This window comes from Nicotiana sylvestris, chromosome 11 (assembly GCF_000393655.2).
Source record: "Nicotiana sylvestris chromosome 11, ASM39365v2, whole genome shotgun sequence".
NCBI classification, from domain to species: Eukaryota; Viridiplantae; Streptophyta; class Magnoliopsida; order Solanales; family Solanaceae; genus Nicotiana; species Nicotiana sylvestris.
Window position 1 is genome coordinate 136,071,590 of NC_091067.1, and position 17,329 is coordinate 136,088,918.

The 17,329-nt window shown below is 36.2% G+C and overlaps 3 protein-coding genes and 1 pseudogene across 3 annotated transcripts; 1 reads left to right on the forward strand and 3 right to left on the reverse strand.

Annotated features, from left to right (window-relative positions):
* Positions 1-1,382: 1,382 nt before the first annotated feature.
* On the reverse strand, positions 1,383-2,560 carry LOC138881689 (uncharacterized mitochondrial protein AtMg00810-like). Its single transcript, XM_070161939.1, has 2 exons — positions 2,172-2,560; positions 1,383-1,443 (listed from the first exon to the last, which is right to left on the reverse strand). Exons 1-2 carry the CDS (start codon positions 2,558-2,560, stop codon positions 1,383-1,385), a joined length of 450 nt encoding a protein of 149 aa, XP_070018040.1.
* Positions 2,561-8,217: 5,657 nt separating this feature from the next.
* Positions 8,218-9,591, forward strand: LOC138881690 (protein LYK5-like). The gene is made up of 3 exons (XM_070161940.1): positions 8,218-8,539; positions 8,650-9,188; positions 9,289-9,591. The coding sequence occupies exons 1-3, from the start codon at positions 8,218-8,220 to the stop codon at positions 9,589-9,591; spliced, it is 1,164 nt and encodes a 387-aa protein (XP_070018041.1).
* Positions 9,592-10,092: 501 nt separating this feature from the next.
* On the reverse strand, positions 10,093-11,440 carry LOC138881691 (uncharacterized mitochondrial protein AtMg00810-like; annotated as a pseudogene).
* A 182-nt stretch (positions 11,441-11,622) lies between these two features.
* LOC138881692 (uncharacterized) lies at positions 11,623-13,528 on the reverse strand. The gene is made up of 5 exons (XM_070161941.1): positions 13,329-13,528; positions 13,122-13,176; positions 12,033-12,455; positions 11,808-11,909; positions 11,623-11,733 (listed from the first exon to the last, which is right to left on the reverse strand). The coding sequence occupies exons 1-5, from the start codon at positions 13,526-13,528 to the stop codon at positions 11,623-11,625; spliced, it is 891 nt and encodes a 296-aa protein (XP_070018042.1).
* Positions 13,529-17,329: the final 3,801 nt, after the last annotated feature.

Below are 17,329 nucleotides of genomic sequence, written 5' to 3' on the forward strand. Positions count from 1 at the left end.
TGACACCAGTTTTGGGTGTTTTATATTTATGGATTCGTATCGATATTAGCTTAATCATTAAATTTCATTCTTCCATTTATTTATTTATGTTGTTTATAATATGTTAACTTGCAATTGTTATGAGGTTAAAAATGAAAAGGGTAAATTAATCGGAATAGTGGCTTGCCTAGCTTTCACTAGTAGGCACCATCACGACTCCCGATGGTGGGAAATCCGGGTCATGACAAAACTTTTGTCAACAAACCTTTATAGTTTTGTACTTTTGAGTACTTTAATTATGAATATTACATTCTATGACTCTACGCACTAGTTAGTATTCAAACCGAATAAACCGAAGTTACCGAACTGAATAAATCGAAACCGAAAGGAGAAAAACCAAATCATACCAAATTTAATTAGGTACGGTATTGGTATAGCATTTTAAGAAATCGAATACCAAAAATAAAGAACCGAAATGTCTAAATATCGTACTATACTGACCGACGAACACCCCTAAATGGAGGAGAAAAGCGAGGTATTCTAAAGTACCTCTTTTTATCAAATTTTTCCTTTAAAAGTATTTTGGAGTGCCTCAACAGTTAGATCGTAGAAACTTTGATCATTAAAATTAACAGTTGTTAAGATTATTAGCTCCCGTTTTCCCATAGATTTTGACTTCATTTTTTTAAAAAAAATTAAAAAATATTATTTGTTTATGAAATATGATCATGTTTTGGAGGAAAAAATTTCAAAAACTTCAAAGTTCCCTAAAACTTGTTTAGGGCAATTTTTGGATGAATTTTTTTCTTCCACTCACAAAACTTCAACTTTTCTTCAAATAAAATACATTTTTCAGCACAACTTCAAAAACTCTTTTCTCAAGTTTCAATCAAATCTATGTCCAAACGCTAGCTTAAAACCATACTAAAATCATATATACACAAAAGGTGTGCAAAAGGTACCGATGTCAACTTAGATGATTACATATAAGATTTACCAACATGCACAAGCATTTTTATGCTAGGAAAATAATAATAATAATAATAATCCCGCCCAGGAATAATATCCACGATAAATAACAATAGCACAAGAGAATAACAAAGACACCAAAATTTTAACGGGGTAAAATACCATACCCGAGTGGAGTAATATTACTACTATAATATTATAACTTAGTAGTATTAAGAGACTACTACAACTTCGAAAAAATAACACTATTTATTTAAATATCTCACAATAATATTACTCGCACTCACTATTTATCTCACAGACTACAATCTGTGGATTACTCTCTCTAGCTTCTGTTACTTCCCTCTACTTTTTGGTGTATTTGAAGAAGTGAGAAAGCTCCTCCTTTTATAGGAGAAAATAACCTTGGTCTCCAAGTGTGCTACATGAGAATTTTAATTCTCCTCCACATCTTTGCATACTTTGGCTCTAAGTAAAATCTTCCGCCAAGCTTCTCTGCCAAAGTAAATTCACAAGCAAAATAGGCACAAAGCTATTGCCAACTATTGCCAAGCAATGGGATGGACCCAACAATCTCTCCCTTAATTTTGATTTTTCTTTTCATTCCAAGTCTTGATCTCAATCTCTGAAAATCTTCAAACTTGAGAGGCTTTGTAAATATATCCGCACCTTGATCATGAAACTTAACATATTTGAGCTCGACTTCCTTCTTGGCAATGCATTATCTGATAAAGTGATACCGTGTATCTATATGCTTGCTTCGATCATGATACACTGGATTCTTCGCGAGTGCTTGTGCGGATTTGTTGTCAATACAAAATCTCTGTAGCTTCAATCTGTTATAAATTGAGCTCCTTCAATAATCCTCTCAGTCATATAGCATGACATGTACAAGATGTTGCTGCTACATATTCAACTTCACAAGTCGAGAGAGTGACAATTGATTGTTTCTTTGAACTCCAAGAAATAACAATATCACCCCAAGAAAAAAACAAAGCCAGTTGTGTTTTTTATCATCAATTCCACCTGCATAATTACTATCACAAAATCTCATAAGGTTGAAATCACTAGAAGAAAAGTAAAATAGCCCAAAATCAATCGTACCTTTTAGGTAACGAAGAATTCTTCTAGCGACTTTCAAGTGAGTGGAGTTAGGAGCTTCCATGAAGTGACTTACTACCCTAATTGCAAAGAGGATATCTCGCCTGGCACAAGTCAAGTACCTCAAACTTCCCACAAGACATTTAAAAAATACGGGATTCACTTTTTCTCCTTCATCAAACTTGGATAATTTTGTCCCACTCTCCATCGGTGTGTTCACAGGGTTGTAATCGAGCATGTTGAACTTCTTCAATATCTCTTTTGTATAGCTTTCTTGAGAGATAAAAATTTCATCCTCCATCTGCTTCACTTCTAGGCCGAAGTAGTAATACATGAGCCCTACGTTTGTCATCTCGAACTCAGGTGATATATCTTTCTTAAAAGCTTCAAACAAACTTGGGTTATCACCCGTAAAAATAGAATCATCAACATAAATACAAACTAGCAACATATCTCCATTATTATGAACTTTAAGGTAAAAAGCATATTCAAGGAGGCAACGAGTAACCATTGCCTTGAAAATACTTGTCGATGCAACTATTCCATGGTCATGGGGCTTGCTTTAATCCATATAAAGCTTTCTTCAACCGCAACACTTTATCTTTGTGATTTTTGACCACGAAGCTCAATGGTTGTTCATTATACACTTCTTCTTCAAGATAGTCATTCAAAAAGGATGACTTGACGTCTAATTTATGGATCTTCCACTTCATTTATGTTGCCAAAGAGATAAGCAAATGAATCGTCTCCATGGGGGAAACAAGTGTATAGACTTCTTCATAGCCAATGCCTTACCTTTGCTTGTAGCCTTTAACCACAAGTTGTGCTTTGTATCTCTCCACATCTCAATAAATATTCTTCTTTGTCTTGTATAACCATTTTACTCCAATTGCTCGATGACACTTGGGAAGAGTTGTTAACTCTCAAATGTTCTTCTTCTCTATTGAATTGATCTCCTCCTCTATGGCTTGTCTCCACTTTTTGTCTATAACAGCTTCATGAAAGTTTATTGGTTCAGTATCAGCAAAGAGACAACCTGAAAAATCAAAATTAGTAACTTCTTCTGCGTTCTCATAGAGCTCTTGAATACTCCTCGTCCTTTGTGGCTGTTCATTTGAGCTTTCTTGAGAAGAAGGAGATGCAACATTGGTTGGAGAAAGAGGTAGTGTTCTATCATGCATAGGCTCCACGGTCTCTAGTTATTCTTCATCACCAAAGTATGGAAGAAAATCATATGAAGTTTCTTCCTGAGCTTCCTAATTTTATGCCAATTCTTCATCAAATTCAACATCGCGACTTTCCACCACTTTGCCCATACTTTGGTTGTATAACTTGTAGCCTTTTGAACTCGTATCATAGCCAATAGATACATGTTTGATACTTCAATTGTCAAGATTTGCTCTCCCTTGCTGTGGTATATGAGCATAGACTATGCTCCCAAAGATTCTCAAGTGCTTAACACTTGGTTTTATTCCACTCCATACTTCTTGAAGGGTTTGATATCTAACATTTCTTGTTGGAAACCTGTTATTCAAATAACCTGCAAAGAAACAACTTTGGCCCAAAATTCCTTGGGCAAACTTTTAGATTTCAACATATATCTAGCCATATTAAGAATCGTTTGATTCTTTCTCTCTGCTACTCCATTTTGTTGGGGTGAATAAGGTACCGTTAGAGGGAGAGGAATTCCATGAGACTCACAGAAGTCATTAAATTCTTTTGAAGTGAATTCTCCTCCTCTATCGGACCTTAAAGCTTTTATTTCATCTTTCTTTCTCCACATGTACTTTAAAAATTTTAAAAGTAGCAAAAACTTCAGATTTTTGGTTTAAGAAATAAACCCAAGTCTTTCAGCTAAAGTCATCAATGAAAAGCAAAAAGTATTTACTATTACCAAAGGAAGGTAGATTGATTGGTCCACACACATCAGTGTGAATAAGCTGGAGCGACTTGGTTGATCTTGATATGGCCTCCTTTGTTAAACTTCTCTTTGCATGTTTTTGAAGAAGACAAGTTTCACACAATTGATTGGGATGGTTGATTGATGGTATCCCATGCACTATGTTCTTTTCTATTATTGATTTGAATGCTTCATAATTCAAGTGCCCGAATCGCATGTGCCAATACCATGATTCATATTGCACATTAGCCTTCAAACACTTTGCATCAATTGTTTTAAGATTCAGAGAAAATAATCTATTCTTTTCCATATGCACTTTAGCAATTAGAATTCCACTTACTTCTCTAAGCCAAAGATGCATATTTTTCATGTGGATGTCATATTCCTTTTCAAGAAGTTGGCCCAAACTCAAAATATTACTTTTTAATTTTGGCACATAATAAACATCTTGAATTAGCTTGTGACTACCATCTTTACAGGAGATCAAAATTGTACTCATCCTTTCGATTTAAATATTTGGTGTATCTCCAAAAGACACATCACCTCTCACCGTCTAATTAATCTCCACAAACTTCTCTTTGCATCCACACATATGATTGCTTGCTCCATTGTCCAAATACCACGAGCTACAATCATCCCTATCTTTTTCCTTGAGTGCCAACAACAATGTTGACTCATCTTCTTCTTTCTTGTTCTCAACCAGGTTAGCTTTCTCTTCAACATAACGACGACATTCCCAAGAGTAATGGCCAAATTTGTGACAATTATAACACTCAATTTTTTATTTGTCATACATTTGTCCATTATTTGCTTGATTGTAGCCACGTCCTCTTCCTCCTCTTTGTCCACGACCACGACCTCTGAATGTTGGTGGATTTTAACTTCATTATTGAAGTTGTTATCATTACGTCTTCCTCTTCCATGAACGCCATGGCCTCGTCCCCTTCCATTCCCTCGATACCTGTTCTCACCTCCATAATCCTTGAAGGATGCCTGAGTTTTAAGAAGTTGCTCCAATAGCACTTCTTGTCACCTTTTGATCTTTTCTTCGTTGGCCTATAAAGAACCCTCCAATTGTTCTACCATCATAGAGTCTAAATTTTTAGACCTTTCAATAGCACACATCACAAAATCAAATTTAGGTGTTAAAGTACGAAGAATCTTTTCTACCACACGGACATCTTCTATGTCCTTCTCGTATCTTCTTAATTGATTCACAACAACCTTCACTTTTGAACAATAATTTGAAATGCATTCGGATTTTTTCATTTTTAAAACTTCAAAATCAGCCCTTAGAGTTTGAAGTTTTATCTTCCTCACCTTGTCAACTCCTTGAAGAGAATTTTGTAAAATCTCCCAAGCTTCCTTTGAGGTGGTAGAATCTGCCACCTTCTCAAACATGGCATCATCCAAACATTAGTGGATGAGCATGAGGGCTTTTTGATCATTCTTCTTTGTCTATACCAAGACATCTTTTTTATTTTGAGGCAGAGTTTGCTCATTATCGGATTTTGCATAATCTCTATCTATAATTTCTCACATATTTTGGGAGTCAAGAATTTCTTTTATATGTAGACCATTTCTCATAATTATCTTTTGTGAGACGGGGGTATTGAAAAGATAACGGACTATTATTTGCCATGGCTCTGATACCACGTTGTTAGAAAAGTAATAATAATCCCGCCCAGGAATAATACACACGCTAAATAACAATAACACAAGAGATTAACAAAGACACCAAATTTTTAACGGGGTAAAATACAATACCCAACAGAGTAATATTACCACTATAATATTACAATTTAGTAATGTCCAGAGACTACTACAACTTCAAAAGAAATAACACTCTTTATTTAAATATCTCACAAAAATATTACTCGCACTCACTATTTATCTCACAGACTATGATCTGTGGATTACTCTCTCGAACTTTTAGTACTTCTCTTTACTTTTTGGTGTGTTTGAAAAAGTGAGAGAGCTCCTCCTTTTATAGGAGAACATAACTTTGGGCTCCAAGTGTGCTACAGGAGAATTTTAATTCTCCTCCACAACTTTGCATACTTTGGCTCCAAGTAAAATCTTCCGCCAAGCTTCTCTACCAAACTAAATTCACAAGTAAAATAGTCACAGGGTTATTGCCAACTATTGCTGACCAATGGGATAGATCCCAAATTTTAAACCTAAACTTTGAGGCATAAAGTAAATCTTTAAGAAAGAAGCATCGATAAGAAGGGAGGAAAAGGAAAAGCAATAAACGAAATCTTAAAGGCAAGGTTATACTTATGTTTCATGTTCCATTTCTCAGAAAATGGCATATCCTCGGCCGTGATTAAATCAGAGGTTTTTACTTGAACGAATCGATCCAACCAGCCTCGATCTCGATCCTCGTCTATGCTTGAAAATGGGGCCTTAGTGGCCCAACGGGCAAGTTTTATTAATCCCCCTGGACAAAGTCGGGGACTGTACAGACGCATGAGATGATCGATGGTGAAGGCACATTTCTCGATTTTGCTTATGAAGAAGCGGAGAAGAATTACTATCCTCCAGAGAGAAGGATGAATTTGATCGAGGGTCATCTCGTACCTCTTAAAGAAGGCGATGATGACCGGGTCCAAAGGGCCCAATGCGAAGGGATAAGTGTAAACATTAGTAATCGATTCCTCAGGCGTAGGCACCACAACATGCTTACCGACCCAATTGCAATCTTCATTGACCTTAGAGAAGAGACCGTCGGTGATCAAACATATATATCTCTAGGCCGGCTCGCACCGACCCGGTACAAAAGAGGTTTTCTCGACCATGAAATCAGCACCGATCGGGCACCCCGCAGGAATGTACATCTTCAAGGAGGGCTCCAACGTCTTTTCCTCAGTAACAGCAGATGGAACATTTTCCTATTCAGACGGTCGCAGGGCAGAGGGAGCTTCTTTTTAAGGAACAAACTTTAAGGTTTTCGCCATTTTTTTTGGAAAGTTAGGAGAAAAGAGAAAGTTAAAAGGATATGCTTGATAATTTGGGATGAAGAACAGAAGTTCTTATAAAGAGATTTTAGAGTAATCAGAAAATTGATATTTGGGGATATAGAAATTTCTAATGTATGAGGGCAGAGATTTTGAAGTAAAGTTTAAATGAGATAATGAGGAGGTATTTATAGTTTGCAAACGATGGTTCAAAACCTATAATGGTCGGCCAGCAATTGACGCACATTTAATGCCATTAATACGTGACTGACGAGACGTTTCGTAAGTTTTGTCATTTCTGGCGCGAAGTATCTAGACAAAGATCGAGGGCTCATATCATTTCTCGTTGTTTACTCTCCGAAAAATGAGGGGACTATCTGTATACGGTCGATACCGGGTTTATCTATAGCGTGACAAGATCGGGACTGAAACGTGATGGATTGAATATTGATCCCAGGTTCCATCGAACTAAGGTACAAAGTTAAAACATACGTCTTCAAAGATCATCGAGCCCGTAACTCCGAAACCGATCCCGACTCCGAATAAGCTCAAGAAAACATTATCGAACCAAATCGAAAGGCTGAAATATCCGCAACCGGTCGGATATCATGGAGGGAATCTCGGCACGTATCAATGAGAAACTGATTAATTAGCAAATCATAAGATTCCTTACATTTTATATATTAGGAATCCCCTACTATATAAAGGGGATCTAATTATTTATAACACACATTGTAATAGGCATCCAAAAGCAATATACTATTGTTATTAGTTCTTATTATCTTATCTTTCTATTCCGGCATCGATTAAGGCACTTTTGACCCGAGGGTGACCAACCTTCATGGCCAAGATTGCCCAGCTTTTGTGGTTTGCATTTACTTTTCTATCATTAATTTCAATATTAATTTGATTTTCTCAATTTCTATCAAGTTAGATCACGTATCCTTAAAACCGCGTATAAATTCATATGTTATCCAATTTTGAGGGTAAACAAGTATATACCTATACTTGTACAAAGGGTTCTTGTTAAACATTCTTGATCTACAGAGCTAACCAAGATTTCACAACAATCTTTGATGTTTCTTACTTGTTTGGAGTTTCCTCCTGATAGACTTCTCACATTAAACAACGCCACTTCGTCGTCGCAGATTCTTGAAATTGGTAGAGAGGTAATTGTTCCAATTCAATGTTCTTGTTTAGGTGAATCCTTTCAATCTAATATTAGCTACCATGCACCTACAAATACAAAATTCAATGACGTTGCTTGTGGAATTTTTAAAGGTTTAGTTAAGTCTATTACACTTTTCGATGAAAATATTTCCAAAAAACAATACTTCTAAAGTCAGTTATGATATCAGAGGTGGTACAGAGTTGCTTGTGCCTTTGAAATGTGAATGTCCTGATAAAGTTTTTGACGTCGGATTAAAGTACCTTGTCACATACCCTTTTATTTCAGGAGATGATACAGAAAAAGTAAGTGAAAAATTCAATATTTTTGTTGTAGATATATGGGGTGCTAACCATTTATGTTTTAATCTCAATGTAGTTTCAAATTCAAAATTTTTAGTTCCCTTAAAAGGAGGACCATCTATTAATTTTATAATTCATGATTCTGACCAACCTACTCCTGGTTTTTTTACCAACGCAAATGATAGAAAAATCATCCAAAATCCTGAAACTAAGGAAACTCTACATTGTTGTATTAGTTGTTGGTTTTTTTTCTGTTTGCTGCAACTTTAGCTGCTTGTGGTTTAAATATAAGGGCCATAAGGAAATTCAAGGCAGAGAAAAATCGTTCTTCGATACATAAAAGCTCTGTTACTTCAGGTTCAACACCAAGAAATTCCCCTCCAATGACTACTAGAAGTTCTACTAATTTATGCGTATCACCTGATTTACTTGCAGGAATAAAGTACTCTTTGGGGGAGTACAACATAGACGAATTGAAAAGAGGGACAGATAATTTTAGTGAAGGAACTAAGATAAAACAAGTAATTTATGTACACTCAAGAATCAATCATGTTAATATTGTTAATCTTCGAGGTGTTTGTTATGGTGAGGATGACATTTCAGGATCTTATCTTGTGTTTGAATATCCATCAAATGGAACATTAAGGGATTGTTTGTCAAACTCCTTAGCTTCTCTTAGTTGGAATAGAAGAACTCAAATTGCCTTTGACATTGCCACGGGGCTACATTACTTGCACTTTTGCAGTATTCCACCGAATACACACATGAACATAATTAGCAAAAAAATCTTCTTGGCTTCGAATTGGATGGCAAAATTAGCTATTTTTGAAGCAAAAGCTATCATTTGAACGACGAAGGAAATTGGAAGTATTGGATGTCTCGGGGGCTGGATTGCCCATGTGTATCTAGTACATGGCTCAGTGTCTGAAAAATGAACATTTTTGCATTTGGGGTAGTATTACTCGAGCTCATATAAGGAAAAGAAGATGTAGATGGAAGCTTTTTAGGGATTCAATTACATTTTTGAGAGGGGGAGCTAATGAAGGAGGATGCTTTGAACAATTGAAATTTTTTATTGATCCAAACCTTATGGATTACCCTTTAACAGAAGCATTAGGTTTAGCTGTTTTAGCTAAAGCTTGTATTGAAGACGATCCTCTTCATAGGCCATCTATGAATGATATAATTAAAATTCTTTCTAGAATAGTATGACTTTCTTTAGCCGAGGGTCGATAAGGCCTTCACAAGGTAGGTGTAAGGTTTATGTATACACTATCTTCCTCTGAACCTCGCATGTGGATATAGACTGGATAGGTTGTTGTTGTTTCCAGAATGGTATGGTTTCAGAAACATATTCCATTCATTATGCAATGTTAGTTATCATCAATTAATTGTACTTGCCTCAGTCACATATTAATGTCTCTTTGTAGTTACATTTTCACTTGATCTATGAATTCTTTCTTTCAATTTGTATTCTTTTTAATGAATCCTACTTCCTTTCCATCACTAAGGTCCAGTAGTGATTATATATTCATTGATCATCTTTATAGTATTTGTTGAATTATTCTTGTTTTTCAACATGCAATTACAGAAAATGAAGCTCTGCCTAAATAGCTACTATAACTAGCAATATTTACAACTAACTAACCGATTTAATTAATCAACTAACTAGCTACAATGTATAACTATCCCCATCTAGTGTCCAGCTCAGCATTAATGCACTGTAGTGTATCTATATAATTCTTTTACACCCTTCCTCAAGCTAGGAGAGATGAAGATATTCTTTATTCCTAACTTGGATAGAAGATAACAGTGTTGAGCAATAGGAAAGCCCTTAGTCAAGATGTCAGCCTGTTGTTTTTATGATGGCACATAGAGGGTGTCCACAATACCTTGATGAGCCTTCTCCCGAATGAAGTGACAATCAATATAGATATGCTTAGTCCGCTCGTGGAACACAGAATTAGTAGCAATCTGTATGACAGACTTGCTGTCACTGCGCATTGGAATAGGCAGATGTAAGGAAACTCCCAATTCTTTGTATACACCTATGAGCCAAACAATCTATGCAACAGTGGTTGCAAGACTCTTGTATTTAGCTTCAGCTGAGCTTCTAGAAATGGTTGCCTGCTTCTTGGTCCTCCAAGAAATGAGAGAGTTTCCAAATTTGATCAAGTATCCAGTTACTGACTTTCTGGTATTGGGATAGGAGGCCCAATATGCATCACAAAAGGCCTGAAGTGTAGGAAAGCTGTGAGATGACATGAGGATACCAAGGCCAGGGGCCTGTTTGACATATCTCACTACCCTAGTTGCTGCTTCCGTGTGAGTGGCTTTAGGAGCATGCATAAATTGGCTCAGACATTGCACAACAAAAGCAATGTCTGGCCTAGTAATGGTCAAGTAAAGTAGTGTACCTATAAATCTTTGATAGCTGCTAGGATCCTCTAGTGGTCGATAAGAGGATGAGCCAACATGAGTATCGAATTCACTATTGGTAAGTTTCTGGTTCAACTCTACCGGTGCACCAATTGATCGAGAACCTGCTAACCCAATGTCTGAGATTAATTCCAGAGAATATTTGTGTTGGTGCATCAGAATACCTTCATTACTTCTGGAAAATTCTATCCCCAAAACATATCTAAATTCACCTAGATTCTTAATCTTGAAATTGTTCTGCAGAACAGCCTTTGTGACATTGATTAGCTCAAGATCATTTCCAGTAATTAATAGATCATCAACATAAAGGAGAATCACTACCAACTTGCTGACTGATTTTTTGGTGAGCAAAGAATAGTCCAAATGACTCTGTTTATAACCAAAACCAGTCAATGTTGAGATCAACTTGATGTTCCATTGCTTGGATGCTTGTTTAAGCCCATAGAGGGACTTGCGTAACCTGCAAACTTTATGTTTACCAGCCTCAGAACTGAAACCTTGAGGAAGATCCATGTATACCTACTCACGTAAATCACCTTGCAAGAAAGCAATAAACATCCATTTGATATAAGGTCCAACCTTTAGCTGCAGCTAAAGAAACAACTCCTCTAACAGTGACCATTTTAACAACATGGGAGAAATTTCTTGACAATTAATTCCATCCTTTTGATTGTAGCCCTTGGCCACTAGCCTTTCTTTAAATCTTTGTACTTCACCATTTGCCTTATACTTGATTTTGTATATCCATTTACATCCTATGATCTTCTACTCTTTAGGTAGTGCTACAACTTCCCATGTCTTATTTTATTCTAATGGCCATATCTCAACTTTCATTGCCTCTATCCACTTGTTATCTTTGGCAGCCTCCTGATATGATCTGGGCACAATGATGCTTGAGACATAGGCCACAAAGTTCTGATAAGGCTTGGACAGATGATCATAGCTGACCACTACTAATAGGATAAAGGCATGTGTGCCACTGTCTTTACCTTGCCTTGAGTTACATAGTCCTTGAGCCAGATGGGAGGCTTACTGACTCTCCCTGATTGCCTGACAGCATTCTGTATGGGCTCCTTATTAACAAGTTGCTCCTGAGAAATGAAAGTTGAAGACTGAACATGTGTATCTTGAGTTGGTGAAAGAGAGTCTGCCCTGGGCAAGACATCCTGATGTTGCACTTATTGCTCAATGGGATCAATGATGAACCTGTCTACCTCCATCTCAGGTTCCCTCAGTACATGTGATTGTTTTCCTAAATTAAATAACAAGTCGTCTGGGCTGGAAGGAACAATTTCTATAGGGGTTAGTGTAGGTATGTGATGCAGAGAACTATCAAGAAAACTAATAGGAGGACTCAGATATTGGAAAGGGTAGATGTCCTCATGAAATGTGACATCTCTACTAACAAAAATAGATTTGTTAGCTATATCATACTGCTTATACCTCTTTTGATTTGCACCATTTCCTAGTAAAATAAATTTGATTGCCCTTAGGGAAATTTTATCCTTCTTTCTGACATCTGTGGCATACCAGAGATATCCTATAACTCTCATGTGCTGCAAAGAAGGTGCTTTCCCATAGACAATATCATAAGAAGACTTGTTGTCCAGTACTACAGATGGCAACCTATTAACAATCTACACAGCCCCAATGATGCATTGACCCCAAAATCTGATAGGTAAGTGTCCCTGAATTCTTATTGCTCTAGCTATTTCTAATATATGTCTGTGCCATCGCTCGACCACTCCATTTTGTTGTGGAGTGTAAGTGCAAGAGATTTGATGAACAATTATATTGACAAATTACTACAATTGGAGTGGAAGAATTCTGAACCATTGTCAGATCTAAACACCTTAATTTTCTGACCAAATTAAGTAGCCACCAACACAATAAAATCCTTCAATAAAACCACAACATTAGATTTAAGGTGCAGAAAATAAACCCAAGTCCATCTAGAGTAGTCATCAACCAATATAAGAAAATACCCCCATTCCATTATGTGTTGGCACCTTATAAGAGCCTTATACATCCACATGTAAGAGAGCAAACATACTATCTGCCTTGCTACTACTAATTGAGAATGGAACTCTTGTTTGTCTTGCTAAAGAACATACTTCACAATGAGTAATACAAAACTTATCACTATTCTAAAAAGTAGTGAACTTCCTAAGAACAGACATGGCAACATGACCCATTCTCTTGTGCTAGAGTTCTGTAGGTACACTGCTTATTGCTGTTATAGACTTCATATTTTCAAATTGGACTGTCGTATTTTGTTAACACAGAACGTATAGCCCATCTACCTCTCTACTAATATCCTTTACCCTCCCAGTGAAGAGATCCTGAAACACATAAAAACTAGGAAAGAATATGATGTAACAATTCAGATCTCTTGTCACTTTTGATACAAATATGAGATTGAACTTAAAAGTTGGCACACACAACACATCTTTGAGGACTTCACCTTCTGTCAATGAGCAATTTCTAATCTGAGACACCTGCTGAATCACCAGTTGAAAGTTTCACCTATGCCAGAATTTGCAACTGCATAATTATTAACCGATACACCAGTGTTCAACATGGATTTTTCACCAACCATGTGGTTAGTTTCCCCAAAATCCACAATCCATTTCAAGTTAGTTAATGTAAAAAATAAAGGTTTACCTGCTAAGCTTACACTTGCATCAGATATGTTTGCCTTCTTTAACATGGTTAAGATTTGACTGTATTGTTCCTTAGTGAAGAATGGTGCTACTAGTGTATTCATGTGACCAACTGACTGCTAACCATAATCTCCCCCTACATTCACCAAGTTGACCTTTTTTCCTTTGAAATCAACTCGATATCCTATCACCTTATAGCAGTTCTCTTTTGTCTGACCTTTGATCAAACAAACTTCACATTCCATTAGCTTGAAGCAATTGTCACTGTTGTGTCCTTTCATGTTACAATAGTCAAAGTACATATTGTAATTTTTTCTATTCCCCTGTCCCATTCATGTGCCTCATTTTGTTGTGAATAAGGCTGTTGGTTCAGTACCATTTCCCCCTAAATTTAGCATTCCAGAAGTTGCTTTCTGACTCTCATCGTGCACCAATATAGCATATGCTTGATTTACACTAGGAGTTGGTATCCTCATGTTTGACTCCTTACTTGGCTATATGAGTCATTAAGTCCCACTAGGAACTGTAATAACCCCTGGTTTCAGAGATGAACCACATACTCCTTAGATTCATCACAATTATAAGAAGTAAAAGCAATAATTGAATCCATTTCATCCCAAATGTCTTTTATTTTTGAGTAGTAGACAGAAATAGGTGAAACACCTTGTTTTAGTGTACAAATTGCTCGAAGAAAATGATAGATTCTTGTCAAGTTAACTTTGTCAAATCTTTCCTGAAGATCATTCCATACATGAAATGCATTTGAACTATAGAGAATTCCACTGAGTAAATTTGCACTTACATTGCTCGTAAGCCAGAAATCACCATTGCATTACAGCGATTCCACTGTTTCACCAGATCTCCTCTGTAATCTTCACGTCACACTGAGCCATCTATGAAATATAGCATGTTCTTCACTAGCAAAGCTACTTTCATGGATCAACTCCACAACGAGTAGTTCTCCATTCCGACCAGCTGAATTCCAATTTGAACGACGCCAGGAGTGTCGTCGGCACCAAGGAATAAAGGGTGATTGTGGTCAATCACCATCGAGCTACCGCCAGTGACTCCGCTTGAAGTATCACTCATATTTTCAGTAACTATCTTTTTAATCGCTATTGAATTTGAAAAATAGGGTTTGCTTGCTACACTATCTCTGAATTCCTCGTTTTTCACTGTCAATTTTGTGAAAAATCCCTCAATCTAGTAGCTAGTTAGTTCTGATACCATGTTAAGTTGGTCGATTATCAGCCAAGATTTAAGAGATTAGGAGCAGAAGAAGAATGAAGATAGAGCAAGGAGAAATCGACAGCTTCTAGAATAATCTGATCAACATGCAATTACAGAAAATGAAGCTCTGCCTAAATAGCTATTGTATCTAGCAATATATACAACTAACTAACCGACTTAATTAATCAACTAACTAGCTACAATGTACAACTGTCCCTAGCTAGTGTCCAACTCAACAATAGTGCACTGTAGTGCATCTATGTAATTCCTTTACACGTATCATTTGTGAGATTATAATGGGTATATATGTTGTTGTTAAATTATTCTTGTCAAACTTTTTCACCTTCAGGTTAAGGTTTAAATGTTTAAATTAAATAATCCTAATATCGTAGCAAAGAAAATAAATTAAATATTCTGCTAGCATCATATAAAAAATAGTAGTCCGGTGCACTAAATTTCCGTTATATATGCTCGGGTCCGGGGAAGGGCCGGACCAGAAAGATCTATTGTACGCAGCCTTACCTTGCATTTTTGCAAGAGGCTGTTTCCACGGCTCGACCAGTGACCTCCTGGTCACATGACAACAACTTTACCGCGAATGCTCCCCTTCTCTATCAGCATATAGCCGTAAAAATTTCGTACGTTCTCAGTGTAGATAAGTTGAAACATTAGAGCGTATTAGTTTATTTATTTTAATTTGTGACGGGGACATCTGATTTTTGTAATAGTACAAATTATGCTCTATGTATGCTAGCTTCAACAACGATAAAGAAATTTTCTAATCCAGTTTTGGAAGGAACAAATGGACTATCTGTTGAACATATGCATGACTAGTAGAATCTATATTGTGCTTTGCCAATAGTTTGACATAATCTTGTCCAATAGTTAATTACTCGTTGCCTTACTCTAATTAATGAATCTTTCCTACATTTGTTGCTTTTGTGGGGTTAGTAGAATAAAAAATAAAGACAAATATGTCGAAGACTGAAAATGAGAGGCCTACTGGTACAAAGAACAAGTACAACTAATTTATTTTGCTACAATTTAATAAATAATAAATAGAACCAAGAAATACACTATAATGTGGAAAGAATTCCGACCATGTTATGAAAATACATGGATGATAACGGCCATTAACGGGATAAGGCCATTTCTAGCTCATATACTGAACTCAATTTTATTGTATATAAACAAAATCATTGTGACAGTAACTATAAATATGGTAAGTTACGTCTAAGATTGTACGTAGAATCATTTTTATTATTCTTTAGGATCATTTGGTCGATAGAGTCGGATCGGTCGTTTGTTTGTTGCTTGGACTGGTCTTGAATTTGTTTCAGATTCCTGGGAAAAAAAAATTATGATCAAATAAAGAATTAGCACCCAAGGTACCAAATATGAGTCATTTTGACAAATTTTGAAATATTTGACGTTTTAGACAATAAGTAAGAGTTTACCTTTTTTTCCCCTTCAATTTTACATTTACTACTCCAATTAATGGAGTATTAATTAAGTGACGTATAAAACAAAAACTAAAAAGTTATTTAATTTAATCGAATATTTTTATGATTAAGGATAATCATATATTTCTTAAAGGGTTTGCCAAAATCTTAAAATGTTACTAAAAAATATGGACCGAAGGTGAAGTGTAGCAACTTACGTCATGAACAGCCTCGCGGATTAGTTTCATTTGCTCTCTTGTAACAGTTCTCACCTAAGAAAATATAAAGCAAACGAAATTGAATATTAAACTTCAAATTGATAGTGGCAAAAAGAATAATCACAGCATAGATAAAACGCTAGAGTTTTTAAATTACCTTTCTTACAATAGTCCAGACAACATCTTGAGTGCAAGGAGGAACAGTCAAGGAGCCAATATATCTGTAATATTTTCTGCTACCTAACTTCACTTGTTTTGGATCAATAACTCCAATATTTCTTTCCACACCTTTTGTATGGGCTAGAGCCTTTAAATCATCCTCGATCTGTAACAAGAGATAGAGGCGGAAACATGATTTAAAGTTTATGCATTTTGAATTTGCAATCGAACTCATAGCTCGTTAGTTATTGGGTTCGCAATTAAGTATTAATCCATATTTAATGAATTTTCTAGTACAAATATATCGTCTAAGCAAAAAGTTACTAGGTTCGTCCGAACTGGTTCAAGATAATGAAATCAGTAGGGAATATGAACGAACCCACTTGAACTAACACATCTTCAATCACTCCTTCAGGATAAGAAGGGAGCGATCAACCAACTGTAAGATTACTGTTGTTGGGCGCGGCTCACCCAACCCCAACTATCTGAACACAGATAGCAACATCAAATTGATGCTCACTCCAAGATCACATAACGTTCGCCTAACTGCATGTTTACCAATTGAGATTTGGATAGTGAAACTACCCGGATCCTTCAATTTCTGAGGTAGCTTGCTTTGAATTCTTGAGCCACATTCCTCAGTGAGTGTCACAGTCTCGAACTCGGCCAACCTCCTTTTATTGGCCACTACGTCCTTGATGTATTTTGTATATTTGGATACTTCTTGCAGGATGTCTACCAGTGGAATATTAATTTGCACCTGCTTCAAAATATTGAGAAACTTTTTATACGCGGCACT